This window comes from Pyricularia oryzae, chromosome 1 (assembly GCF_000002495.2).
Source record: "Pyricularia oryzae 70-15 chromosome 1, whole genome shotgun sequence".
NCBI lineage: Eukaryota > Fungi > Ascomycota > Sordariomycetes > Magnaporthales > Pyriculariaceae > Pyricularia > Pyricularia oryzae.
In genome coordinates, this window is record NC_017844.1 from 4,353,312 (window position 1) to 4,377,933 (window position 24,622).

A 24,622-nucleotide genomic window follows, 5' to 3' on the forward strand; every position below is an offset into this window, starting at 1 on the left:
CATCTCCCTGCTTACGTGATTGCTAAGCTCTCCAGTATGCGCCACTCGACGAGCCTGATGCACGTGCTTATTGGTCAGCAGAGGTAGCTTTTGGAGTGGCTTGCGCAAGCATTTCTGCAGATGGCGGGCGACAAGGCTGGGACAACAATAACTTTCCTTGCTCCCGTCGCGACTTGGTATCAGATGCAAATCTCCACGCATCACTGCCAAAGTACTCTCGTTCAACGTCACGTCCTTTGACGATTTAGCACCCAAAAAGTCTGTCCAATTCTTTGCGACCACCCACCCAACCTCGCCTTTTCCAGGCTCTTCGAAAGAGGCGATTTGTTTTTCTTCTTTCAGTTTTTTTTCTTTCTTTTTTTGCGTCAAGCCATTGAGCAAACCTCGACCACTAGGCGTCGCGTGCTCGTTCGCTGGCGATCAGACTTTTTGTGTCAATAAAAAAATAAATACCAGCATTTGCTCGCCCGCGCACCCTTAATTTCGCATCGCGAGCTTCTCCGCCCAACCATTTACATCTTGTCGAAGGCTTCGTCCCGACACCCTGTTTTCGTCGAAATTCTCCCACAGCGCACGTGAAACCATGCCCGTCGAAATAGCACTCAACACGCCGCTGGCGGATGCCCTGACAAGCGCAATCCAGCCCAAGCTTGTTGAGGTCGGCTGGGGAACGGGTGGCGCCGATGATTCCGCGCTCGCAGAGTACATTATTTTGATGTTGGTCAACGGCAAGACTCAAGAGGAAATTGCAGCAGAGCTGGCGGGCGATCTACTAAGCTTGGGCCCCGACGACCCCAACGCGCTCGATTTTGCGAAATGGCTGTTTGAACAGATTGCTATCCTCAATGGGCAGGGCGCACAAAGCGGCGATGCCGACGCGATGTCATCAACATCACCAGGAGATGATCAAGATATGGACATGGCCATGGCCTCGGAAGGGGCCGCTCAAGTCTCTGCGTATGTCTATTCACTGAAACCCTTGCTCCTTCAACAAGGCGAAAAGCCCAATACTGACAAATTCTTAGTCCTACTGGTCCCAAGGCGATGCGAAATGGCAACATGAACATTCGGGGAAACGCCAATCGAGACAGGAGGATGATGGGCCAGATAAACCGCGCCATGGACAGGACACCAGAAAACGTGCTCCACCGCACACGCGGCAATGACAGGATCAACAGCCATGCTCGCGGGCCACCCAGCGGGCCGCGCGGTACCATGGCCGGCGGTATGCGACAACAGCGCGGTGGAATGAACCCCAGGGCGGCGAGCATTGCGCACGGAATGGCTACAGCAATGGGTGGAGGCATGCCCCAAGGGGGACCTGGTATGAACGGTGGCATGGCAGGCATGAACAATGGATGGATGCCCCCGCAAGGCCAAGATCTCCAGATGGGTCTTTTCCAGATGCTGGAGCAGCAAAATCAGATGATGGCTCACTTGCAACAACAACTGAACCAGCAAAACATGATGCAGTCACGTGGAGGCTACAACCAGCGCGGTGGGCGTGGCGGCAAGCCTCTGTCGGAGCGGGTCCAACATCAAAACAGGCAGAACAACAACAACAATTTCCGCCAAGGCCAAACGGACCAGAACGGCGGCGAGCAAAAAGCCTCGGAAAATTCGCAAAATGGCAGCGTCGGAGGCGAAGATACCGAGATGGGCCAGGCCAAGCGGGACCCCAAGGAGACGGTGTGCAAGTTCAACCGCAACTGCTCTAACAAGGATTGCAAGTTCGCACACCAGTCACCAGCGGCACCGCCAGGGATTACAGTCGATGTGACGGACGTGTGCACGTACGGAGCGGCCTGCAAAAACCACAAGTGTGTCGGCTCACACCCGTCGCCCGCTACCAGGACGGCGCACAACCAACAGCAGGACTGCAAGTTCTACCCCAACTGCACAAACCCGCACTGCACCTTTAGGCATCCCAACATGCCACCCTGTCGAAACGGTGGCGACTGCTCAGTCGAGGGTTGCAAGTTTACACACGTAAAGACTATGTGTAAGTTCCGCCCATGCACGAACCGGTATTGCGCCTTCAAGCACGAGGAGGGCCAGCGCGGCACGTTCCAGGACAAGGTCTGGGTCGCTGGCGGAGAACACGTCAGCGAGAGAAAGTTTGTGGACGAGTCGGGTCCGGTGGAAGATATACTCCAGGGCTCCGGTGGTGACTCGGAGATGGGGGCTACAGAGGCCGAGGCTGTTGCTAGCTAAAGTTTGATGATGAAAAGGGAAATGATATAGACCATGATGGGAGGGGCTTTAGTCGGAATGGGCGGCTCTTTTATGCTTATTTTTCATGTCTCTCTCTCTGTCTTGCTCGGTTGTTGTTTCTTTGCAGCTGGGGGCAAGGTCAGTGTTTTGAGTCGGTCTTCATGTATTATCTAAAAGAATGGCATATGGTTCCATCACCGAGTTGTTTTCGGTGGAAGGAAGGAGTGGCGTTTGTTCAGTATTTTTGTCTTGGGGTTACGAACATATACAACGTGAATCTCCGATTTGGAGAGAACTATCGGCATTACAATCTCGGGGTTTTGAATCTGTGGAAATGTCCTGATTACATTTGTGAATATAACAGTGGTGCAAGTTCAGTGCGAAGTATATACTCTTGTCTCGTCGACTGGACGGGCGGGCATGTTTGATATTAACTAAAACTCAGCAGGATTGATGATGCTCACCAAGGTCAGGTCCAAGACAGTGGAGTGGTCCCGGCTTTCGCAGGGATGGGGCCAGTGGTCTTGCCGAACCATGCGATTTCTAGGTGGTAGGTACCCACTAAAATTGGGATTTAGTGCAAGCATCCGGTTCGTCCGACTCACGCCACCCAAGAACACAGAGTCCCTCCCGATCAGTCCATCACGTCAAACTTTGAGATAAAATCGCCGCTTCAACGGATTATCTAGCTATAGAATTTGGACTTTGGACTTTGCCTTCTGTCCATCTGTCCAATGGCTGACAATTGCATATTATAATTCAACTTCTTGCGTGTAGTCTTGTGAGATGGTCCGTGTCGCTGCAAAATCTTAGGAAGCCATCGAAAAGGGACGGGCAACAAAACAACTCCCGTTGTTTGGAGCGGCTGTTTGAGCAGACCTCTCACCCGATCCTTTCCATTCGTGCGTCACCAAGGCGGACGGCAAAACAATACCGGCCTCATGCTGTCCAGGATCGGCGCGACAGCGGCCCACGCGCCTGCGAAGGTGGAGCTGTGTCTCCGCGCCGCGCCGCCGTGCCTCGCATCATCATCATCATCATCACGAAGGGGGCCGAAAAGCCATCATATCGGCCACAGAAGCAATGGGTTCGTTGTCTGGACCGCACGGCGGGGCTACGCCAGCAGCAGAAGCGTCATCACAAAGGACAAGCCCGACTCAAAGATCGCGGTGCTCGGCGGTGGGCTGACGGGGCTATCCACGGCCCTGTTCCTCTCCGTCTTTGCACCCAGGGCCAGCATCACGCTGTACGAGGCCAACGAGCGCCTGGGCGGCTGGGTGCACACGGTCGACTCCGAGGCCGAGGACTCACAGGGGAGGCCGCATAGCGTACGGTTCGAACGAGGGCCGAGGGTGGTGCAGCTCAAGGAGGGCGATGCAAACTCTCGCCTCTATGTGTTGTTGGTAAGTTGCTGAAAAGGGAATTTCAGCGCTGCCGCTGTATTGCCCGTAGCTGTGTGCGAACAGATGCTGATCTGACAAACAACCATCAGCTTCATCAACTGGGCATAGCAGACCAGGCGTGGGCTTTGGGCCAAGATTCGGAACTGGCGCGCCGCTACATCTACCACCCAGACCATCTTATCGATCTCACCGGCCCTTCGAACAGTGACAACCGCCTCATCAAAGCTGTTTCATTGGCTCGCTTCGCCGGTAGGATGCTTAAAAACGCACTGACGGAACCAGCGCTCAAGGGCCTGCTGCCAGCCCTCGCCCACATGCTCTCCAACAGAAAGCCGCTGGGGGCCGAGGAGTACTGCCGGTGCCTCGTCGACAGCGAGGACGAGTCGATAGGCAGCTGCCTGACGCGGATATTTGGCGGACGCAGCAGCGTGGCCGACAACCTGGCCTCGGCCATGACGCACGGCATCTACGGCGGCGATATTTGGAAGCTGAGCATCCAGTCGACGCTGTTTGCGAGGGCGCAGATGTTTCCCTACCGCCTCGACGTGCCCAAGGCGTCGAGAGCTTCTAGCTTTTCCGTGGAGAGGCTCAGCGACCTGAACATGATGACATTTGTCACCAAGGCCTCGTCCAAGGACTCTGTGGTGACTGGTCAGAGGCTCCTGGGCGGCTACACGGGCTTCTACGGCGGCATGGAGGCGCTCACAGAGGCGTTAGTGCAGGCTTTGCGCAAGCGGAGCAATGTTACGATAGAGACGGGCAGCTTGGTGGCTGATGTAGCGCCGTCGTCAAATAAACTTGTAGAGGTGAGTCGTGCTGTTGCTGCTGCTGCTTCTTTTCGTTCGAGATCTGCAGATCTAGAGGCTAACAATATCGCAGGTCAAAACAGCCAAGTCAACGGCAACTTTTGACAAGGTCATATCGACCTTGTTCAGCCGGCAGCTGGCTTCTATTACAGGCGGACGCGTTCCCGCCCTCGGCGAGAAAAAGGGTGCGTCCATGCATGTAGTCAACATCTGGTTCCCGAGATCCGGCCTGAACCATCCGCACCACGGCTTTGGCTACCTTATATCATCCCAAGCCGACGTCGAACGGGGTCTGCTTGGTGTCCTCTTCGACTCTGACCGCGAAGGAGCCATCTGGCGGGAATCAGAACAACGGGAACAGGGCGAAAAGGTCTCATCCTTGGTCGCCCGCCAGCAACCCCCAACCGGCACCAAGCTGACGGTTCTCCTGCGCGTGCCCTCGGAGGACGAGCCATCACGGACTCCCGAACAGGCCGAAGTCATCGCCCTCGCCCACGTCCGGCGGCAGTTCGGCATCGCTGCCGACGAACCCGTCCACACCCAGGTTAGCACTGCGCGCGACTGCATCCCGCAGCACGAGGTCGGCCACCAGGAGAGCCTGGCAGCCGCGCACGCCCAGCTCGAGTCCGCCTTTGGGGGCCGCCTCGCTGTCGCGGGCCCCTCGTACACCGCACCGGGCATCCTGCCCTCCATCCGCGCCGCCTTTGACGTCGCCGCCAGCTGCACCGGACTCGATGCCGCCTACCGCGGCCTGGCCCCGTCTGCTGCCGACCACGCGCCGGCCGAGTTTTCCCTCGTTTCCGACCCGACCGTGGGTGCCACGGGACTGGGCCGCTTCGCCGACGGCAGGAGGTCCATGTGGGATGACCTCGCAATAGTCGATGGCGCGGTCAAGGCGGACTTTGTGGGCCTGAAGAAGGAGTCTCTGCAGCGCGTAATCGTGCCCCGGCTGCAGTTTGGTAGCTTTTCCAAGTCCTCGTAGCCGGGGACCATTACGGATAGATGGCACTGGATGTGCGTACAAACGACGCAGGATTGTATAGGTCAATTTTGAAGCCTTGGTGCTATCGACAACCATGTTCAAGATCATGTATGTATACGCGCGGGAATCTATTGGGTGGCTTTCAAGGTCATCCGTTCCATGTATCCAACTGGGCTCATGTATTCAAACAATGTAACAATCCCGAACAAGAATCAAAGCAGAATCAATATATATATTTTGCCATACTTTGTTTTTATTTTCGCTACCCAACGCTACCTGGTCCTGTGTAATGAGGCTGCAATTGAGGCCATCGGGAATCCCCTTTTTCATCACTCAAAGTGATCAGGCTGTAGCTGTACCTTTGATCAGCACCGATTCGTTACAAAGTAAAAACATTGTGAGCGATTCAATCTCGCCCGTGCTTGCCATGGCAGCATAGCCATGGCCAAATGCCCCTCCAACCCCACGCGCCGCCCCGGTCTCCCAAAAAGAAAGGGCACCTTCAATGCCCAGGATGCACCGGCTAGGTCAAGTCGACGACGTGGTTGCCCATCGGGGCTTGCGGTACCTGCTTCTGCCGCATCTGAGCCCCCAGTCCCCCCGCTCCCGGTAGGCCCGGTCGCTGTGGCCCCCTGTTCATGACCCCATTCGCTTGGTTTTGGACCTGGGGTTGCTGACCCGGCTGCACCACCGGCTGACGTTGCTGCTGCTGCTGCAACACAAGCGGTGGCGACTCCAGCAAGGTCCGCACAGCCTTGTCTATGCCTTTGAGCAGCTCCTCAACGCCCGCCGACGCTGGCCCGCACGCGCTGGTCGAAAGGCTCTTCCAGTTGGGGCTCTTGGTATTCCATACCTCCTTGAGTACCCTGCTAAACTCATCGTTGGACTTGTTGGGCTCCGCGTCGGTCCTCTTGACGTGCCAAGATAGCTCTCCCCTACGTGATACTAGCTTGACGTCAAGTGTTAGGCGGCGCGCCTGCGGCCCTGGAAGATCGTACCTGATGGTGGCCAGGTCGATGTTCTTGGTGAAAATCTCAAAAGTACCCTTCCTCGAAACCTGTAGCTGCAGCCACGCATCGCTGATTGAATCTAGAGCCCGATACACTGCAAGTGTGGTTGGCAGGTAGAACGGCAGCCTCTCCAGTCCGCGAGGTGAGTTGGCCAGTGTTTGCAGCATGTCGACGGCACGTATGTGCGGGTTGTTCTTCTCCAAAACAAGCTTGACTGTCCTCGGGTCTGCAAAGTCAAGCACGACCTTCCATCGTTTCGTCGGCGGTTGTAATGCAGCCAACTCTTCACTCACTGGCTGCGGAAGATCGCTGTAAGTGAAAACCACCCTTCGTAGCGTTACCGTCTCGCATTGCACACCCCTGGGAGCGCGACTAATAGATCCCAGGAATTCGTAGAGGCGCTCTATGGTCTGCAGCCGGGAAATCAACTTGTCTATCATGGTTTCTCCCAGCTCTGACCTCAGTTGCAGCACAAACTCTCCAGTCTTGTGGTTAAACGCAACATCGCGGTCCACCCTTGAGCTCAGTTGCCGGAACTTGCTTTTATCCAACACCCTAAGACGTGCCTCTGATGCTATAACGATGCGCGAATCCATCCGCGTCGACAAGGCAGACCGGTTTTCGCCCCTTCTGTCAACCTCGGTCGAGGAAGAAGACTGGACATTGGCAACCGACAGCCGAACCTCGTCTGCAGCCCATCGCCCCAAAGAACCTTTGCCGCTCAGCGACGGCAAAACCTCGGAAGTGCGTATGAAAATTGTGGGCATCCTGATATTTGAACTTAAGCCAGGTCTGATGCATGGCTGGTCGATGTGATTGATTCTCCTGGAATGAAGTTCCCTGAGGTCTCTCATCTTGGATATCATAGCTGAGGTGAAGTAGTTGAGATCCGAGAAGAAGGACGGGGATTCCATTATTGCTTGTTTAGATGCAAATTGCAGCTGTACGTGAGTCCTGATACGTATGCCTCCCGCGGTCGACGCGGCCGAGTTGGAGTTTGGCGTAGTCCTGTACATCATGTCAGCCTCAGTCGCACAATATTTCACTAATACTGTCTGGGCGGACCATGATACTTACAGCTCTATGAGCCACCACTGGTCACCACTCATACTCAGATGGGCCAATACGTAAAACTGAGGCCTCCAGCCCTGCTTCCTAAACCAGGCCATCGCGTCGGTCTGTTCGCGATTGCTAAGTATATTACGCAGGTCATCCGGTTTGACTGGCGGTTTTCCTACAACCCATCCCTGGCTCTTGCCGCGGCGGACCAACTCTTCCATGGCAAAGGTGTTGCGTACCCATCCAATCACCGCCACAGGGTCCCGGCCTGGGGTGTTGAGATTGGACTCGGCCATGGGCATGGGTCGGGTTCGAGGTTGTACGGCAAAGGTGCCACCAATCTGGTCGACCCGCACAACCATAGAGTCGAGTTTTGTGAGTTGCATCGTCAACAAGGACTCGGACGGTTGTTTCCTCGAAAGTTCCAGGACAAGATGGTCCTCCTTGTTCACGAACCGTGGCTTGTTTCGCAAGCCTGTGTGCATCAATGTAAGAATTTGTTGGGTATGGCGCCCGATCACATCCTTCAAAATCCGCTCCATCGACAGATCTGCCTCGTCCAGGGGTATCTCGATGTCCTTGACCTCCTGGTTATCCCGAAACCATCTCAAGGCCAGGCGACTCGTAGGAGCTGTAGCTCGTAGACCACCCGACGGGGCAGCACTGTGTACCCCAATGATTATCCAGCTCTTGGGCGCATTGGGGGCCTTGGCTGGATATCGAGAAGTCCAGTACTGCACCGCCAATGAACGGTTGAGACGCTCGACATTAAGTGCGTCGACCCATCTACCGACACTGAGCTCCATAGCCTGTCTCCGCAGCTCGTTGATCTTGTGCGTCAAAACAAGCTCATGCAAGTACTTGTAACATCCAGCAAGTCCTTCCGCGCCTAGAACTTCGTTCACCTTCAGCTCTAGATACATCCGCAGGTTTTCGGAAAGTCCGGGCGGCGCTGGTCGGAAGAGAAACCGAAAGTCAATGAACCAGTACTGTTTCTCGGGGTCGTCGTCTGCGATCGTCAAGTCCACCTCGAATTCCCCCTTGACGATAAAGGTGACCCTGCCTGACCCAATCCTGTAATTCCTGAAGTGGTACGGAATCTTGTCGTGGTCATCGATTGTCAACCTGAGCGACAAAAGCGTATCGAGATCCTCCAACCACTTCAGTTGATCCTCTGGGCTCATCTCGGGTGGTGGGATGTAGCCAAGATCCGGCATCCACGGGGCATCGCCGTTTGCCAGGACCTCTAATGCCGTCTTTAGGTCCGGGCTCGGGAGCCTGGCATAGGCAAGATTTCGTTTGTTGTGCATCATCCGGTCAAGAACAAAGTCGTACTTTTCCATCTGCGTGTGCATGTGCACCTTTAGATCGATCAATTTGCTCAGTGTGCTCGCCTTCTTGCTCCAGTCGGTGATTACTAGTGCTTTGACCCATTTTGCGTGCTGCTCTTGGGCAAACTTGAGCAGAGTGACCTTTTTATCCAGGTTCTCATTGCTCAAGTCCTCAATCGTGTTATGGTCAGCATTGCCGTTGAGCATCGGCGGCATAGGCAGCGGCTTCTTTGCCAGAGACCTGATGGTGTCTTCCAGTTCATTGTGGGATCTTTGTGCCAGACGGGAAAGTAGTTGATTGAGCGATAAGAAGTTCTCGGTGATGTGCACAATCTAGTTATCGCAAAAACAGTCGCATCGACATTAGCCATCATTACCAAAGAGAAATAGTCAGTCCGTAGAAAGCTCATACTTCGTCTGGCAAGTCGTTCATCCTCAAAGGATTATCGGACTGTAATGACCGCGCAGGTGTCTGTTGTTGTACTATCTCTGAGCTCGATATGGCCTTGGTATCGCCTCCATGGTTGTTGAGCTTCTGGTCTAGATTCGGCTTCATGGCACCGTCCGGGCCAACGCCATTCATCATAACGGCAGCCATCGTGGGCGGAGAATGCTTTTTCGTGTTTGGCGACACTTCCTCCAGCGACAAGAGGAGGCGTCGATTCCGCTCACGCAGGTCCCGTCGACGTAACCAGAACGCCTTCCTTCTCGAGCTCGACTAACGGCACGGGCTATCGACCTCTCTCATCACTGATTAGGCGATCGAGGCTGCATACAGGCCGCAATGCCGATGCTGGCGGTGCAAAGGGCCCTGCAGCGTTGTCGGATCGCGATCGGCGCGTTCGTCGGGACAAAGGGTTGGGCGGGTATGAATTGGGCGACAAGAAATTTCCGGTCGCGACGCGCGCGGGTTTGCCGACCCAGTTCGAGCAAAGGCGACACCGTCTAATTTATGTCGACTGCAATATTCGATGGTTTCGGAGTCTACCAATTAGTCGGGGGTGTTTTTTGGAGCGCGGCGGTCGACGTGGTGGGCTCTGGCGCGGAGTGAAGACGTCGGCGATGAATAGAAAGCAGGTCAGATTCCATGAGCGACGATTTCCTCCCCCAGTCGGGAACAGGTCAGGAAGTGTGACAATGAAAGGACGTGTAGCCGTGCAACCAATGGCCATACAGTATTATGTGGTGGATCGCCCCACCTTATTCTTCGCTCATCTCTTTTGGCACGACCCAACCGGGATTAGACTGGACGGACGATTGCTAGAGCCACGGCCTAATGTGCGCCTTGGATCTGGTTGGTTTGGCACTAAACAATTAATTAGGTACGATTCTACCGCTCCCTTCTTTTCTTTGCGTGAATTTTGTACTTATCTTGTTGCTTTTCTCCCACTGTTCATCAAGACTTCATTCCGATTAATAACACTGTTTTATGACATAACCTTCACGACATCCAATTACTCACTCACATGTAGATACAGCCGAGTGGGGGTTTTGTACGTTTTGAAAATCCAGAGCGTTCAAAGAAAGAAACCTCAACACCCCACAATCTATAAGCATCTAATCACCCTTTAAACTTAGTCCAGCTCTAGCGTACTCTACCACGGTCCGGCCAGCCACTTTACACTCGCACAAACGTAGGTACCTACATGTTCATATTGGACTGTGTACATTGGATAGTATGTGAGGTCATCCGCCTCCTCCAAGAGGTCCACTGTCCACTGTGCATCCTTTGCTTATACATACTTTGGATTGAGGGTTCAGCTATCAGGCGAGGTCCTGTTTTTTCTTTTCTTTTTTTATCCCTCTTCATGCAATGCTGCAGCATAACCTGTTTATAACATAACCTGCTTGTCACTACAGTTTATTCAAGACATTTCTCACGATATTCAAATGCCCCATGCACGGTGGTATAACTCTTTCGTTAGACATCTAGATACGTAAACTCTGTGCTAAAATTCGAAAAATTTGGCTCCCCTTGTCCGTCCGTTTCTTGTATTTCTATCCTCCTGAATCAACCAGTTCCCAAATAACTTCGCAAACAGTCGTATCGAAATGATTCCCCGTTCGTGCACAGATTGCAAGCCTGGAAGGGCAAGCTGGTGCGAGGAGCATTCCACAGTCTCCTGCGCCGCCTAGATCTAGTCACTCCCATGCGTCGATAAATACCATAATTATTCATCCTGATGTTGGGTTCGTCTTCGATGTCATGGGAGGTGCCTCATATTTGCAGAATTCCCAGCTCAGCTGCATTGTTTCGCATTTGTCAGTGATAATTCAGTTAAAACGTTCTATGCCTCCGAAAATACCTGCAATATAGTGGCTCCGAAAAGACAAATCAGCCACTTACAACTTGTTAGCGTGCAGCGCGGCGCTAGTGGTAGGCCACCTAGGTAGTTATATATTCGGTCAGTTCACGTCGATGGGTTGAATCAATGGCAAGGTTTTACGAACTGGTAGCCAGCCGCGTCGCTGAATTTGTAGCCATATGATGCGGTAAAATCGTCGAGAACGGCAGGTCCTCGTGAGCCTAACGACTGGTTAGCGATGTTTTCAGTATGTCCCGGCATTCAAGTTCCCGGCCAGTGCTTACCGTAGGGGTACTCCATGGGCACAATCTCCTTGTTATCATCAAGATAGTGCAGCAGGGGTGTGAAGATTCTCCAGCTGGCGTCGAGCTCGTCGTCTCGAACGAAGTTGGAGTGATCACCCTTCAAGCAGTCCAAAATCAATGATTCGTAAGCCTCAGGGATCTTCAGATCAGAGAAGCGTCGGCGGTAAGTCAGATCGAGCTCCGTAACCACCGTCTGCATGCTGAGTCCGGGCAGCTTCGAGTTCATCTTGATGTAGACACTCTCGTTGGGCTGGATACGCATGACGAGCTCGTTGCGGGGGATATCCTTGAAAATACCGGATGTGACATCCTTGAACTGTATACGAATCTCCGTCTTCTGCTCGTTCAAGGCCTTTCCTGCCTTCATAATGAAGGGGACGCCATCCCAGCGCTCGTTCTTGATGTAAGCTACCAATGCGCAGAAGGTCGGGCACCTCGACTCCTTGGGCACTGTGTCGTCCTCCTTATACGACGGCTTGCTTCCGTCAAGCGACCTTCCGTACTGGCCGATGATGACATTCTTGGGCTCGATGGCAGGAATGGCACGGAGAACGCGGACCTTCTCGTCACGAATGTCCTCAGAGGAGAATGAAATTGGCCGCTCCATGGCCAACAGTGTCAGAACCTGCAGCAAGTGGTTCTGCATTACGTCACGAATGATGCCAAACTCGTCAAAGTAGCCACCGCGACCTTCGGTGCCGAATGGCTCCTTGAACGTGATCTGTACGTTGTCGATGTGGTGACGATTCCATGTCGCGCCCAAGAAGGAGTTTCCAAAGCGAAGGATGAGGATGTTCTTGACCATCTCCTTGCCCAGGTAATGATCGATGCGGAACAACTCATCCTCCTTCCAGTCTGGCTCCAGAGACTTCTGGAGCTCGCGGGAGCTGGCCAGGTCCTTGCCAAAAGGCTTCTCGACCTACAAGAACGATGGGAAACCATTAGTCAGGGTGGACGGCTCCAGTGTCCTTAATATGCCATTAACACTCACAATGACGCGAGCAATCCCCCTGGTGGGGTAGCAGCACCTCTTCAGATGCTGTGACACAATTGTGAAGACGCTGGGCGGGAGCGCCATGTAGAAAAGCCTGTGAGCCTCGCTCTGGTTCTTCTCGAGGTCCTCGAGGTGGTCGTTCAGGTTGTAGAAAGACTCGTCCTTGTCATACTGGCCCGCGACGTAGGTGCAGAGCGAGCAGAAATCATCGAGCTGCTGCTCCATGTCCTTGGTGGGCGTCTTAATGTACGACCTGATTCTCCTAATGTACTCTTCGTGGTCCATCTTTGTCCTGGCATATCCAACAATCTTGATGTCCTTGGGGAGAAATTGGTTCCGGTACTTCCGGGAAGGTCAGCGCTGAGGAATTCGCGATAGCGGTTTACTTAGACTTACGAGTCCGAAAAGTGCGGGATACTGGGGAAACGACTGTTAGCATAGCTCATTAATCTGCAGAATAACGAATATCTTACAGTCTTCTTCTTGGCCAAATCGCCGGAGGCACCAAGGACCACAATGACCGTGTTGTCCTTGAGCTCCAGCTCACTATCCATCTCACACGCATTAGCAAGGGTGCCATGTGTGTGGCCGCCCAGTCTCAACAAAACCAGCTATCCGCAGCATCCGAACAAGATTCGAAAAGCAAGCCACGATGCCCTCAGAGCTCAGTAGATGTCGGTAAAAAATGTGCTTTAGGCGATGGCTTCATCGACAGTATTGCCCGTGTTGTTTGCGGTCAACTGGCGGCGGGCAATAACTGGCGGGGTGAATGCACTTACGCAGCGGCATGGGATTCTGCGGCCATTGTGTTGACAAAATCCACGTATTCGCGGGACTCGAGAAGTAGAGGATAGGTAGTTTGGCGGTTTGTGTTGAGTTATGTTTGGGAGAAAACAGGAAGTTCAGTGGTGAAGGGGATATGCGAGAGAATTATCTCGCAAGGTAGGTCTAGAGAATTGGAGTGAACTGGACAGAGGTCGCGCGGAAAACGGTCGTGGATACCTGATGAAGCAATGGGACCAAGCTACCTTGCCTACCAGGGACTGATAGGCCGTACCGTGCTTGGATGAGAACAAGGGACAAGGGCCAAAGTCACATCGCCACGGCGGGCGGGCGGAGCTTACTCACAAGCATGGACTGGCGGGGTGCTCCACTAGAGAGGTAGGTGCAGGTCGGTGCAGGCTCACCCACCTTCCCGAGCACCCAACCCAACTTCACAGCTTCAACACACCCCTCTATTCCATGGTCAAAACCAAGCGGTCGGTCTTTACTAATGCGATTACCCATATCAAAGCTTTGTTCACTGTCAAGCTCGCTGAAGATGGAGCTTTAGCTGTGACTAGATCTAGCTCCAGTGTAGCATTTTCTATCTCCCGCTAGACCCCTTTCCAGAAGTAAAGCTAATAAATACCGAGGCAGCCGGGAGCTTAGGTACTTGCCTGCTTGCCTCAACAAGCCGCCGTTTTCGTAATCCAGCAGAAGATCAGGAAAAGCTGAGGGATTAATATTCGCCTTGTGTGTGGTTTTTTTTTCTTTGCGTAGGCTACACCAAGACTACATACAATTTCCGAGGTGCAAGAATTGATAGGCTACCTAGGTAGGTGCGTAAGGCTAGGTACGCATAGCTAAGCTACGCAGCTCCCCTACAGATAGATAGTGCGGTTAAAAGCAAAGATACTTTCTATGGAAGGCTCCATCCTAATTGAGCCAAGATGCTAACCCTAATGTCTACCTAGGTATGTGCCTGGTTGCCCGGACTTGGAAAGGGTTCCCAACGTCAACCTAACGCAGCTACTTAAGCCTGCACATCTTACAGTGCATGTTTCTCCCTACAGTAGTTTCACCACTTAGACAAATCGTACTAGAAGTAGGTATTGATTGAAGAAAGACCGAAATTTGCTTTGGAGTGAGGTCAACTCAAAGTGCATCATCGAGTGACGCAGTTAAACAGAGTGGGGCAGTTTTTTTTTTTTTTCTGTTAATATGGTCTTTGTCAACAAATTGCTTCTCGGCCCTGGTTGCGGTGCGGAATCAACTCCGGGGTCGGCACCATAGCATGGGAATTTGTAATACTGCATGTGAGGGGGAGCTTTTCGCAGCACTGTCCGATCCGGCGATGCCGGAGAATTGCTAAGTCCTATGCTAGGTACCATGCTCGCAGCCACCTTTGCGACGCGGACATCCGCATACGAACAGACGTGTTGTGACGAAGCCCGAGGTTCAAGGGTTCAAGGATGCGGGCTGTTCCCTGCAGTTGACTTGTCCCGTGTATTTGCAACACCCTTATTTACGGCATTGCTTCATCATGCTCATCGGGTCATCTGATCTAATGCAAACAGTGACATACCTAGGTGTTCAGATTAGAAGAATACATACCGGTATATCAATGCGCGTCATCACTAAGTGAACCTCACCTAGAGCTACTACCAATTAATTGAAGGGTACCAGAAATTCATTTGCATTCCTGAGTCGAGTAGCGAGCCATGATCGCTGTATGACGAAATTTTGCACGCCTAGAAGACTTGGTGCGGGGTGCAAAGAGGGTCCCTCGTGGGCGGATGATGCCAGGTTGATTGGGGTCCGGCTGGACAGTCGGCCTCGTTAGCGCCTCACTAAGTAGGTGGCTTTAATGGTTCGGTTCAAAATCCAATTAAATACCTAGGTAAGATACCTCGACGTAGGTACCTCATCTACCTGTCTACCATGTAAGTTACCTACTCTCTACCCCTTGAATAATTGTGCAAGTGGGGAAATCTTTGCCTTGGTGGCCTGGGCTTGGCCGAATCAACGATATCTATCTCGCGTCAAATGGATTAACATTCATAACACGGGGAATACGAACAAAAGAAGCAATTTAGCTTGGGTACAGGGCAGGTTCTCAGTACCGACCGTTGGTCCACTTCCACATTGATTCATGGGGTATTAGAGTGTACCGTACCTTCAGCATAATCGCAGTGCCGCAATCAAGTGTAAAGATATACTGCGTACTTAAATGCAATTGTACGCTGATAGAAAAAGGAAAGTCAAAAGAAACAAATGAACGCTTTTGTGAAAATGTGTTAATAATTCTGGTTCAGCCACATGGATCATGGGGAGTGAATACCGGCCTAGTATACCTAGGTCGAAGGTTCATTTCAAAAGCATGGCAAGCAGACAAGAGTCAAGACAAGGAGGGAATTTGCACTTGGTTGGAACTTGGCAGTTCACATAGGGTAGCCAGTCGGATGTGCAGGGTAGAAAGATCTGGCTTTCATATGCAGAAGGGTCACGTGCGCTTGGTAGTGGCTGGTGCTGCGGCTTTGCACATAACCCCGCCCCACCCAAGTCAGCACTCGCGGTAAATTTTGTTTCCCCTCTGCGCGGTCACATGACAAGCCCTAGCTAGTCTTTTGTTTGGCAGTCGGCATCGACACCAAAACGGCCCGCCCTTACGCCCAGTGGAAACTCGACCTTTGGGAGCGACATACTAACCAGCAGCAAACGATCGTCCACCATCGCCGACGATTACTTCCTTCAACCTCCCAAGGAGACTTTGACAAGTGGGAAGACGTCAATCACCATCAAGATGCCTACCGAAGCCGGCCACAGATGTAAGTTGCCAATTCCTACAGCCATGAGCCGCACCGCAACGCCAGGGCGGGATATCACGAACAAACATGAACAGCGTCAAGCGTTTTGGATTCTTGTACTGACCTGCTTCCGCTATAGTATACGTCAAGTGAGTTGCATCTCTGTTTGCCAGGCACAACGACTGAAAAGCTCAGCGCCGCGACCGAATCACGCTCGAACGAACCGCTTGCTCCAGAAGAGGCTCAGATCCATCACAACGAACTCTCGCTAACCATCGAGTCTGTAGGGGACGCCACCTGAGCTACCAGCGTAGCCGTCACACCAACCGTCCCGAGACCAGCTTGATCAAGATCGAGGGTGTTGACGACACCAACGCCGCCAAGTATGTTGAACATGAGGAATCGCGCGAGGATCCGTGAGAACAGCACCTAACCGCTCTTTACTACAGCTTCTACCTCGGCAAGAAGGTCGCATACGTTTACCGGGCGCAGAAGGAGGTCCGCGGTACCAAGATCCGGGTCATCTGGGGCAAGGTCACCAGGCCTCACGGTACATATCCCCCTTATCCGGCAAGGGCAGCGGATTGGTATACTGACTGGCTTAATAGGCAACTCGGGCGTCGTCCGCGCCAAGTTCACCACCCCTCTCCCTACACGATCTTTCGGTGCTTCCGTCCGCATCATGCTTTACCCCTCGTCGATATAAGTCATTTTCCTTCGGAGTTGAACGGAACGGATATCAATGGTTGCATTGTGGTTTAGGTCATGGATTTGAGGCGCTTCTATTCTCGTATTCTGCTATTTTGGCGCTTGCTCATCAAAGCAATCGATCGAACGGCTGTTACGACATTTCACGACTTGCAACACAGCGGTGATTTGCCTTATGCCGTTCGAAAGAGATTGAGAGATGGGCCCCTGGTGGCAGGTGCGATTTGCTTTGGGGCATAGATTCAGTGGGGGAAAATGGTGATACGCAGCAATCAAGATGGCGGATCTTCACCAAGGAGGCTCACACCACTCGAGCCGGCGGCATCAACAAATTCATGATGATGGTGTTTTGCGGGACAGGGCAATGAATCCAAGTCGTTAATGACCACGCCCACTACTTTGTGGTTGCATCTCAAGTCTTCGTTCACTTACTCAAAATGTTCACGTTAGGCTGCATTCGCAGGGCACAGGAATTACCATTTTTGCGCCGATCGGCTTCGCAGCATAGCTGTAGGTCTCTTGAGCATGTCTTGATGGACATATTTGGATCGGTTGAGGACTGGCTATGCTGCAGCTGGTGAATGGCACTCCTATCACTGACAACTGGCCTTCATATTTTTTTATTTTCTTTTTGCGGAAAGCCAGGATCGTGCTACTTCACAGCCGCCCCGTTGTACTTCCGAGGCTTTGACTCGGCTGTCAAGGACTATGCCAAGGTTTAACAGCTCAGCTTTCTTTTCCTGATCACCTGGTTCACCAGAGTATCAGCTGTTGGGCGTGGTGATGCTCACCTCGAGCGAATCATGATGCTGGTAGTATCTGTGAGATTTATGTAGCCTTATCTACACTGGATTGTAGTGGCTTTGAGCAACTCAGGAGTCCACCGGTACTCATATGCACGGTAAAAATATAGTTTAGGGTGGATGATGAGGAAGGGGGTAGGCTTGTTTAGTATTAGGCGTCTACGATGTCTGCAACGCCCGCCATCGGTGTGCGGGCGGTATACCTGAATCATATGTCCCGATCATTGTACGAAAGTCGGCGTGCTAGAGAAAATACCCGACGTTATCTACATACTGCACCGGTAAGTAATTACGGTGTAGGCAGTCTTGGTTTTACCGACACTGTGTCTAGACAATCATGCGGGAAAAGTTATCAACCCGCTTCCGTTCTTATCACGGCAAACATTGGTAGTGGGTACACAATGGTATAGTGTACTTGTCATTGTCAACGGACCGGTGAACATTTCAAGGTTAGTTGCTGCTGCTACTCATGGTTTGATAGCATACCACGGAAAAGATATCTAGACCAGTGGACTGACTTGCTAAGTCCAGGCGCAAACGTTTCCGACAAGTCGACTCGCTGCAGACCAAACATGACGTGGATAAGGCGACTAATGGTAATTGAGTTGCGTTGCCTGGGTGATTTCTGATCAAGCCGTTCTGTACCTATGAGTAAACATCACATGCATATGATGACAATCGTGATCGTTCCAGTTAGCATATAGTCATTGTACACCCAAGACGATGCTAGGCCAGAACCAAGAAGAGATCAGACAGCAATCGGGGGGTAGGGCAGGGTGATATTATTAGGACCGTCGGTACCACGTTCATCCCGTGGGGTGATTCCCCACAACCAGAACAATCGGCCGATCAGTGGGGCAAAGGCCCCTACTACGTAACGTCGAGGTGCCAAGAGAGAAGCTTGTGGCAAGGCTGTTTGGAAAAGAGACGAAACACCATAATCTAGCGTCGGTAGAGCTTCTCGAGTTGTGGCCAGCTGTTAAAGGTGGCTTTGAACGTCAAAAAGTTGAACTTCGTAGGCAGTGGGTCGAGCTGGGAAATCGATCCGTTTTTTTTGTGAGTTTTTTTCCACGGGGTTTGCCTTACTCTGTTTGGGCATAAACAAACATGGACGAAACGTGATGACCGGAAAAATGCCCGAGTCACGCCCACTATGCCACGCCCTACCGGTTCGAGTGATTACTGTATGTGTATTGGGTGATATGAGATCAACTGGTGTTCCTGTTCACAAATATATAGAACACTTTGCTTTCCTTTTCCATATTTCCAGAACATGTCTTGTTTGACAAGTCATGGAAAAGTTGGATCTGTGGTATTAGAGTATAAGAAGAGTTTGGTGCTCGAACGATACTTCTGGAACACCACGTATGAGCCATACAGTAAGTTAATGCACAGTAACTTATCATCATTGCCAACCACGGAATATCCCGAATTCCACCCTTCTCCAGCACATGTTCGAAATTGGTACACCACGCGGCATTTTTTTTCTATTCCCTTCTTCGAGACGATCTGATGAATAAATAACAATCTGTCTTTTCGAGCCGATATTGGGTTAAATTTAGTTGGGAGGCTGTTAAAACAAGATGTACACCACAATTGTGTGATCCAATAAATGGTTTGGCGGAACCAAAATAGAGGCAGACAAGGAAAACCATCTCGTGGTGCTAAGGGTGCTTTCATCCCTTTGATCATTCATCAGTACTAACGAACAAATAGTTGGCAAAGTTGGTATAAACTGGCGACTTGACCATGTCATATAATAATCGGGTTACTCTAGTAGGCAATAATTCGCATCACAGCCGGAAAAGGGGATCAAATCAACCTGTGACTGAAGATCCGTCACCAGCAGAAATCCAACGTTATGCAGCCTCTCTGGTCTGCTAGCAGTTGCGGAAGCAACTTTGCAACCCAATTCCTCCGTAGTTCGGCTGGCAGGCCGACCTCTCATTCCTGAACTCTACCAGGCAACAGGTATGTTGCCACGCATCCACAATTACCTGCATGATTGGGCAATGGTTGCGTAGCATGAGCTGCGCTGGTTGCAAAAAGATTGGATGACTTGTCGCGGCGACTGTTGAGAATCAGTCGCGAAACCTGTTCAGGGCCCCACTAAGCCGGGCTGTGAAAAATGCATGCACTTAAAATATTGATGCAAAAGGTGCAACCTAGGGGGCCTAACTATACAGTGCCGCGAAGCCAATTGGCCCGTCTTTTGCCAACCACCGCGTCTTCAATCCATGACGGCCACACGAATTACAGAAACAGCTCACCTACCTACTATGGTGTAGTCTAGGTACCCATGAGCTTCGGACTTTGCATTTACAAAGTACATCAGCCACTGTAGGCTGACTCATTTATATCAACCTCGAGTCGCCCGATTGTGATTGTAACAGTTTCCTCCCATCGTTCTTTAGAAGGACGAGAGATAGAGATATCAAAGAAACACCAATCACCACACACCTTACTACGGAGTAACACATCTAGCCAACGTGGAAGTGTCTGCAAACAGACGAAAATTGAACTTTTGCACGCCGCTCTCTATTCGGACCACTTCCCCGCAAGGGAGCGACCACGGCACCGTTCCTCGATCCAAGCACATACGGAATAGGCTTCAGTCATTTTTAGTCTCTAATTCTCGAAGGCGAACCAATCAAACCGAACCGACGGCTCGATAAACCCCGTATCGCGGTGCCTACCTCGTATAGCCCAATCCCAACATGTGTGCGTGCGTCAGTCTGGCATAGCTAGTTGTACTTGGCTTTTGCACGGTATTACGGGTGCATACCGTTTTTGTCGACACATTGTGCGCGTCTGTTGTCGTGTCTGTGGTCTAGCCCAAATCCTGGGCTGATACCTTTTACGGAGAAAGAGGGCACACATCACTGAGCCTACTCACATGAGTTGCTGTCCCAAGAAACCAGAGCCTGTCCAAGGAAAACGGATATACATATACGATTGACAGACGATCTTTATATTTTTATCTGGATCCTGATCCATTTTTGCCAGTCCTCTCTTAAACTTTGTCAAGTTCACCTATCTTTTTTTTTTTTTTTTTTTCAATTTGTTCCTTTCTTTTCCTTGGCTACTGAGGACGAGGTTGCACGCTTGAAACCCCTCCCCGGCTCCCACAAGTCCGGCATAGCCAAGAAGTACACGACAAATCCGAGCGACTTGGCCGCGACCCCAACAATCCGCTTGGGTCTATTTACAATTTTTCCTGACGTCGTCAGGTTCTAGTCCTGTCAGTAGCACGACTAATCACGACGATAAAACGGGGAAAAGGGGGATAAAAAAGAAAACACCCACACAGTGGCGTCTACTGGCCTTGCGAGGATACAAAATAAGAAGAAAGATACAACAGTTTACGGAGTAAAGTCCAGACTCCAAAAAAGAAGCAGCGAGGAGGAGCTATTTAGCAACAACATTGGCTCGGTACATCTCGATCCCAGCCACGCGAGACAGACTTGCCCTGTTTTGATTTGAATTCCCGCCATCTGCGACAAGCCAGGAGGATCCACAGGTCCACGCAACCCCCGATTCAACTAAGTTTTTCCCGTACGTTCTCAAGTTCTCACTGTTTACTCACAGTGGTGGTAGTCATTTGTCTCGACTCGACAAACGGCGCAGACCCAACCACCTCCACTCATTGGCACCCTAGTTTGGCGTGTTTCCTGCGGCGCGACAAAAAAGCCCGACCCTCTTTTGATTGCGAATGCCTCAGAGCTTCTGCGCACCCATGTCAGCGTCCTGATACACTCTGTCGCCCCCAGCTTTCCATCGAAAATTGGACCCATATTCGCGAATTGAACCCTAGTCAAGGACCCAGAGACAGCCCCAGGGTCAACAGATAGTAACACCAAAAACGTAAATAGAACCCTGGCGCCGCATCCGCGACCCCGTTCTTTAAGATGTCAACTCCCCAGAACCACCCACTTCCGCGACCTCCCCCGGTCCCGCAGCACGACGGCTTCTACGACGACCAGCATAATCACTACTACCAATCGCAGTCATCAGACAGTCAGCCTTTGCCGCCGCCGCACCAGGAGCAGAGTTATTCTCCCGAAACCCAAGGTTTTCCGCGCTTGAGTTCATACCCCTACCAACCGCCACAGCAACAGCCACAGCATCACCGTCAGCAGCAAGGCCCGCTGCCACCCGCTCATCAGTCTCACCATTCTGGATCATCAAGAGGTCATCAAGGTCTTGAAGACGACCGCCCACGCTCCAGACCCCGAACTTTCAGTTTACGTTCCGACAAATCTCACAGCAATAGCGTTGACCTCCACGAAACTCACGCCGAGAAGGAAGCCAGGAGACTCCACAGCAAAGCAGATCCTACTTTGGCAATGAACGAGGCGGAGCCAACAGTCGTAGCTGCCACGGTCAAGTCATCGTTGGCACCGCTACGCAACATGCAGCATAAAGATTACCAGGGAAACGTCATAGGTCAGTAGCACGCATTCTCAGGCCATGATTCATATGTGGAAACGTTGGCGATAGAACCACATGCTGACGTATCTCCTACTTATGCAGATGACCCTGATAGGTCAAACCCCACGCGGAGTCGCTGGGAACGACCTCTGGATACCATTCGAAGTTTTGAGGCTGCGATCGATGGTAATTACAGCAACAGACAATCGGTAATGATGCGCTCGGACTCGGAGTCTGTGGCAAATTGGAACCGTAGGAATAGCTACTATGGTAACAATAATTATAGTGCGCTGAGGCCTTTCCGCTATTGTCATTACGAACATCACTACTGACACTTTGCTTCTACACTTTTCCAGGTAGCACGCCAGGCAGCTCGCGGGCCAACCGTTATCAGTCACGCGACAGCTACTTTAGCCTACGACCAAATCAATCAGAATATGGTTATGGCAACGAGGGAGACATGTCCGCACCCCGAGGATACAACGGGTATAATCACGGGCCGCAGCAGAGATACTCCAGGATGGCTTCTGAACCCCAGTACAGCACGCCGAGACACGCTGAACCGGTGTATCCGATTCAGTCTCACCACCGTTCTTACGAGACGGTTGCATCGGGCTCCGGCAGTGGCATGTCAGGCGAACCCAATGGTTATACTACTGATCCGACCAGCAGCGACAACAGCTCAATCGAGCGCATGCAGTCTCCGCCCAAGCGTCAAGCAGAAGCACTTAATGACTACGGGATTGGCTTTAGCCAAAGCCCGTCATATGCGACGCAGTCGTTCACGGTGGGGGGCGTTACGCCCCAAAACGGGTCCCTGACCAACAACGCCTCCATCAGCCCCAGTGGGCGTGATGTCCCACCGGTGGTACCACAAAAGCCAAACACGATTACGAGGAAGCCCACACAGCAATCTGCGACTACCAACGCTCCAGAGAGGCCAGCAATGGGCGAGAAGCGCAAGAGCTGGTTTTCTCGCCGCTTCAGCAAGAACAGCTAAGGGCCCGGTCTCTGGAAACCCACGGGCTGATACGATCCCTTTTGTTTTATTTATTCGTCGAAATTTTCTTGACCTTGCTCGCCTTCCTGATACCCACTATTCTCTACAAAAAGCTTTTTTTTTTCTCCCCTCGAAACCTTGACCTGGTCCTAAGACCGTGAGGGTATACGTATTCGTCTTGTCATCGGATATTTACCAGTCCCACGCTTTCTTCCATTTGATAAGAGGAGACAAGATTCTTAGATGGCTCGGTTTCTCACTCAATGTTAATTGTGGGTAAGGCACTACGGGGCGTCACTGATATTTATGGGATGGATGGGTGAGCTAGGCGTTAGATTGATTAGGACATTGAGCCTGGAAGGTCTGGGCCGAGCGGTTTCGCAGCACGTTGGCGCCCACCTGTGGCTATTGGTACGGATACTGGCGTGGGACAAGGAATTTGGCTGGCCGGGAGGCAAAGCGTACATGAATGATGCTTTTATATATTGGTGCTTAAAATAGAGAAATTATCTTGATTGAAAATATGTCCCATGTCTAGCTCTCCCTTGCTATGCCGTCAGATGGCCAGGTAGTGCTGTCAACATACTCGGCATACCAGTCACAAGTGCCTCCTTGCATGCCCAGTTATCGGGTTTGTTTGTTTCGTTTTGTTTCCCTGGCGTGGACGACAAGGGTTGAACAGTTCGAAACAACCTCCTGAGCTGCAGTTCCCTGACGCATGAGCAGTCAAGATAAGAAATATTATTCAGTCGAATAAGATTGCAAGACACCGATCATGGAGTACCTAAGCTGGGGGGAAGCAAAAAGATCAAGCCTTGGTCCCGTCGAGTAAGCAGCACGTGTCCATTTCTTTGCACGAGTAGGTACCTTGGGGTGTCTAGGTAGGCAATGTATGGATTTCCTGCCTTGTAGAGGAACCTAAATCAACGATCCTTCTTGCCTTCCTTTGCCTTTTCCTGCTCGGTCTGGTCCTCGTTCATGGCCACGACGACGTACGCAACCAAGACAACGTTGGCCATGATGGCGGCCAGAGCGCCGGCGTAGGTTGAGTTTCCTTTTTTGAGGCGGAAGAGGAGGGGTTAGGTTAGTGTTGATGATGGGAGGTAAAAAATATTGGGGATTTCTCCTCTTGTTGATTTTCCTTCTTTTCTTTGAAGACTTTACATACCTTTGAATATCGAGTTCACAGTGACAAAGTAGGAGCCGATCGGGATGACGACCATGGCAAGCGTGAATGCCAACAGCTTGAGGATGACATCTCTGCGCGGAAAGGATTAGCATTGTTCAATACGTGCCATTTCACAAGCAAAACTGAGGCCCTCCCGACGGTAGGTTTTTATATGTTTCTCTTACAGGGGCACTGCGGGCGTGATGTTGGACTTTTCGCCTGCGGCAGGGCTGGATCCGATGTGATCATCCTTTTCCAGGATGGACTTTTCTGTGGCGACGATTCTCCTAGTAGCCATGGCTGCCTTTTTTTTAAATGATGGGGGACTGTATTGTGTTGTTGTTTTTATTTTATTTTATTTTTTTAAGAGGCGGGATTTCAAAGCCCTGCTAATAAGCTCAATCGATTATGATGAAGCACCTAATGACGTTTATGTTTCATGCAGGGCGGCGTTGGTTAATAGCTGGCCTACTAAAACCTGCAACTGCGCTCGGAGATTTGAGCTTTGCTGTTCCCTAGAGACCCGGAAACTG

At 51.7% G+C, this 24,622-nt stretch overlaps 8 protein-coding genes across 8 annotated transcripts; 5 read left to right on the forward strand and 3 right to left on the reverse strand.

Annotated features, from left to right (window-relative positions):
- Nucleotides 1–142: 142 nt before the first annotated feature.
- On the forward strand, nucleotides 143–2,599 carry MGG_09923 (uncharacterized protein). Its single transcript, XM_003709975.1, has 2 exons — nucleotides 143–957; nucleotides 1,026–2,599. The coding sequence occupies exons 1-2, from the start codon at nucleotides 584–586 to the stop codon at nucleotides 2,212–2,214; spliced, it is 1,563 nt and encodes a 520-aa protein (XP_003710023.1). The 5' UTR covers nucleotides 143–583; the 3' UTR covers nucleotides 2,215–2,599.
- Nucleotides 2,600–2,814: 215 nt separating this feature from the next.
- On the forward strand, nucleotides 2,815–5,650 carry MGG_09924 (protoporphyrinogen oxidase). The gene is made up of 3 exons (XM_003709976.1): nucleotides 2,815–3,617; nucleotides 3,707–4,423; nucleotides 4,497–5,650. The coding sequence occupies exons 1-3, from the start codon at nucleotides 3,156–3,158 to the stop codon at nucleotides 5,403–5,405; spliced, it is 2,088 nt and encodes a 695-aa protein (XP_003710024.1). The 5' UTR covers nucleotides 2,815–3,155; the 3' UTR covers nucleotides 5,406–5,650.
- Nucleotides 5,624–10,106, reverse strand: MGG_09925 (mediator-RNA polymerase II transcription subunit 14). The gene is made up of 3 exons (XM_003709977.1): nucleotides 9,218–10,106; nucleotides 7,493–9,138; nucleotides 5,624–7,423 (listed from the first exon to the last, which is right to left on the reverse strand). Exons 1-3 carry the CDS (start codon nucleotides 9,401–9,403, stop codon nucleotides 5,929–5,931), a joined length of 3,327 nt encoding a protein of 1,108 aa, XP_003710025.1. The 5' UTR covers nucleotides 9,404–10,106; the 3' UTR covers nucleotides 5,624–5,928.
- Nucleotides 10,107–10,703: 597 nt separating this feature from the next.
- On the reverse strand, nucleotides 10,704–13,471 carry MGG_09926 (glucose-6-phosphate 1-dehydrogenase). Its single transcript, XM_003709978.1, has 8 exons — nucleotides 13,190–13,471; nucleotides 12,884–12,956; nucleotides 12,807–12,827; nucleotides 12,408–12,752; nucleotides 11,396–12,335; nucleotides 11,257–11,332; nucleotides 11,153–11,191; nucleotides 10,704–11,049 (listed from the first exon to the last, which is right to left on the reverse strand). The coding sequence occupies exons 1-8, from the start codon at nucleotides 13,213–13,215 to the stop codon at nucleotides 11,046–11,048; spliced, it is 1,524 nt and encodes a 507-aa protein (XP_003710026.1). The 5' UTR covers nucleotides 13,216–13,471; the 3' UTR covers nucleotides 10,704–11,045.
- Nucleotides 13,472–15,821: 2,350 nt separating this feature from the next.
- On the forward strand, nucleotides 15,822–17,866 carry MGG_09927 (60S ribosomal protein L33-B). Its single transcript, XM_003709979.1, has 5 exons — nucleotides 15,822–16,000; nucleotides 16,119–16,128; nucleotides 16,267–16,362; nucleotides 16,429–16,529; nucleotides 16,588–17,866. The coding sequence occupies exons 1-5, from the start codon at nucleotides 15,976–15,978 to the stop codon at nucleotides 16,683–16,685; spliced, it is 330 nt and encodes a 109-aa protein (XP_003710027.1). The 5' UTR covers nucleotides 15,822–15,975; the 3' UTR covers nucleotides 16,686–17,866.
- Nucleotides 17,867–18,763: 897 nt separating this feature from the next.
- MGG_16296 (uncharacterized protein) lies at nucleotides 18,764–19,003 on the forward strand (the record flags this gene model as incomplete). Its single annotated transcript, XM_003709980.1, has 2 exons — nucleotides 18,764–18,869; nucleotides 18,939–19,003. The coding sequence occupies 2 exons, from the start codon at nucleotides 18,764–18,766 to the stop codon at nucleotides 19,001–19,003; spliced, it is 171 nt and encodes a 56-aa protein (XP_003710028.1).
- Nucleotides 19,004–19,687: 684 nt separating this feature from the next.
- On the forward strand, nucleotides 19,688–23,452 carry MGG_09928 (uncharacterized protein). The gene is made up of 3 exons (XM_003709981.1): nucleotides 19,688–21,936; nucleotides 22,024–22,206; nucleotides 22,278–23,452. The coding sequence occupies exons 1-3, from the start codon at nucleotides 21,399–21,401 to the stop codon at nucleotides 22,919–22,921; spliced, it is 1,365 nt and encodes a 454-aa protein (XP_003710029.1). The 5' UTR covers nucleotides 19,688–21,398; the 3' UTR covers nucleotides 22,922–23,452.
- MGG_09929 (vacuolar ATPase assembly integral membrane protein VMA21) lies at nucleotides 23,382–24,587 on the reverse strand. Its single transcript, XM_003709982.1, has 3 exons — nucleotides 24,275–24,587; nucleotides 24,090–24,181; nucleotides 23,382–23,975 (listed from the first exon to the last, which is right to left on the reverse strand). The coding sequence occupies exons 1-3, from the start codon at nucleotides 24,385–24,387 to the stop codon at nucleotides 23,845–23,847; spliced, it is 336 nt and encodes a 111-aa protein (XP_003710030.1). The 5' UTR covers nucleotides 24,388–24,587; the 3' UTR covers nucleotides 23,382–23,844.
- Between the last annotated feature and the right edge of the window lie 35 nt (nucleotides 24,588–24,622).

Coding starts and splice junctions, on each gene's coding strand:
- MGG_09924 (XM_003709976.1), top strand. CDS start 3,156: ATGCTGTCCAGGATCGGCGCGACAGCGGCCCACGCGCCTGCGAAGGTG. Junction 3,618..3,706: donor CTCGCCTCTATGTGTTGTTG/GTAAGTTGCTGA, acceptor AACAACCATCAG/CTTCATCAACTGGGCATAGC. Junction 4,424..4,496: donor CGTCAAATAAACTTGTAGAG/GTGAGTCGTGCT, acceptor ACAATATCGCAG/GTCAAAACAGCCAAGTCAAC.
- MGG_09923 (XM_003709975.1), top strand. CDS start 584: ATGCCCGTCGAAATAGCACTCAACACGCCGCTGGCGGATGCCCTGACA. Junction 958..1,025: donor GGGGCCGCTCAAGTCTCTGC/GTATGTCTATTC, acceptor ACAAATTCTTAG/TCCTACTGGTCCCAAGGCGA.
- MGG_09929 (XM_003709982.1), bottom strand. CDS start 24,387: ATGGCTACTAGGAGAATCGTCGCCACAGAAAAGTCCATCCTGGAAAAG. Junction 24,182..24,274: donor ATCACGCCCGCAGTGCCCCT/GTAAGAGAAACA, acceptor CTTTCCGCGCAG/AGATGTCATCCTCAAGCTGT. Junction 23,976..24,089: donor TGTGAACTCGATATTCAAAG/GTATGTAAAGTC, acceptor GCCTCAAAAAAG/GAAACTCAACCTACGCCGGC.
- MGG_09925 (XM_003709977.1), bottom strand. CDS start 9,403: ATGGCTGCCGTTATGATGAATGGCGTTGGCCCGGACGGTGCCATGAAG. Junction 9,139..9,217: donor TGAACGACTTGCCAGACGAA/GTATGAGCTTTC, acceptor TGCGATAACTAG/ATTGTGCACATCACCGAGAA. Junction 7,424..7,492: donor CAGTGGTGGCTCATAGAGCT/GTAAGTATCATG, acceptor CATGATGTACAG/GACTACGCCAAACTCCAACT.
- MGG_09927 (XM_003709979.1), top strand. CDS start 15,976: ATGCCTACCGAAGCCGGCCACAGAT. Junction 16,363..16,428: donor GACGACACCAACGCCGCCAA/GTATGTTGAACA, acceptor TCTTTACTACAG/CTTCTACCTCGGCAAGAAGG. Junction 16,530..16,587: donor CAAGGTCACCAGGCCTCACG/GTACATATCCCC, acceptor CTGGCTTAATAG/GCAACTCGGGCGTCGTCCGC.
- MGG_09928 (XM_003709981.1), top strand. CDS start 21,399: ATGTCAACTCCCCAGAACCACCCACTTCCGCGACCTCCCCCGGTCCCG. Junction 21,937..22,023: donor TTACCAGGGAAACGTCATAG/GTCAGTAGCACG, acceptor CTACTTATGCAG/ATGACCCTGATAGGTCAAAC. Junction 22,207..22,277: donor CTATGGTAACAATAATTATA/GTGCGCTGAGGC, acceptor ACACTTTTCCAG/GTAGCACGCCAGGCAGCTCG.
- MGG_09926 (XM_003709978.1), bottom strand. CDS start 13,215: ATGGCCGCAGAATCCCATGCCGCTGC. Junction 12,753..12,806: donor ATCCCGCACTTTTCGGACTC/GTAAGTCTAAGT, acceptor CCTTCCCGGAAG/TACCGGAACCAATTTCTCCC. Junction 11,192..11,256: donor AGCGACGCGGCTGGCTACCA/GTTCGTAAAACC, acceptor ATAACTACCTAG/GTGGCCTACCACTAGCGCCG.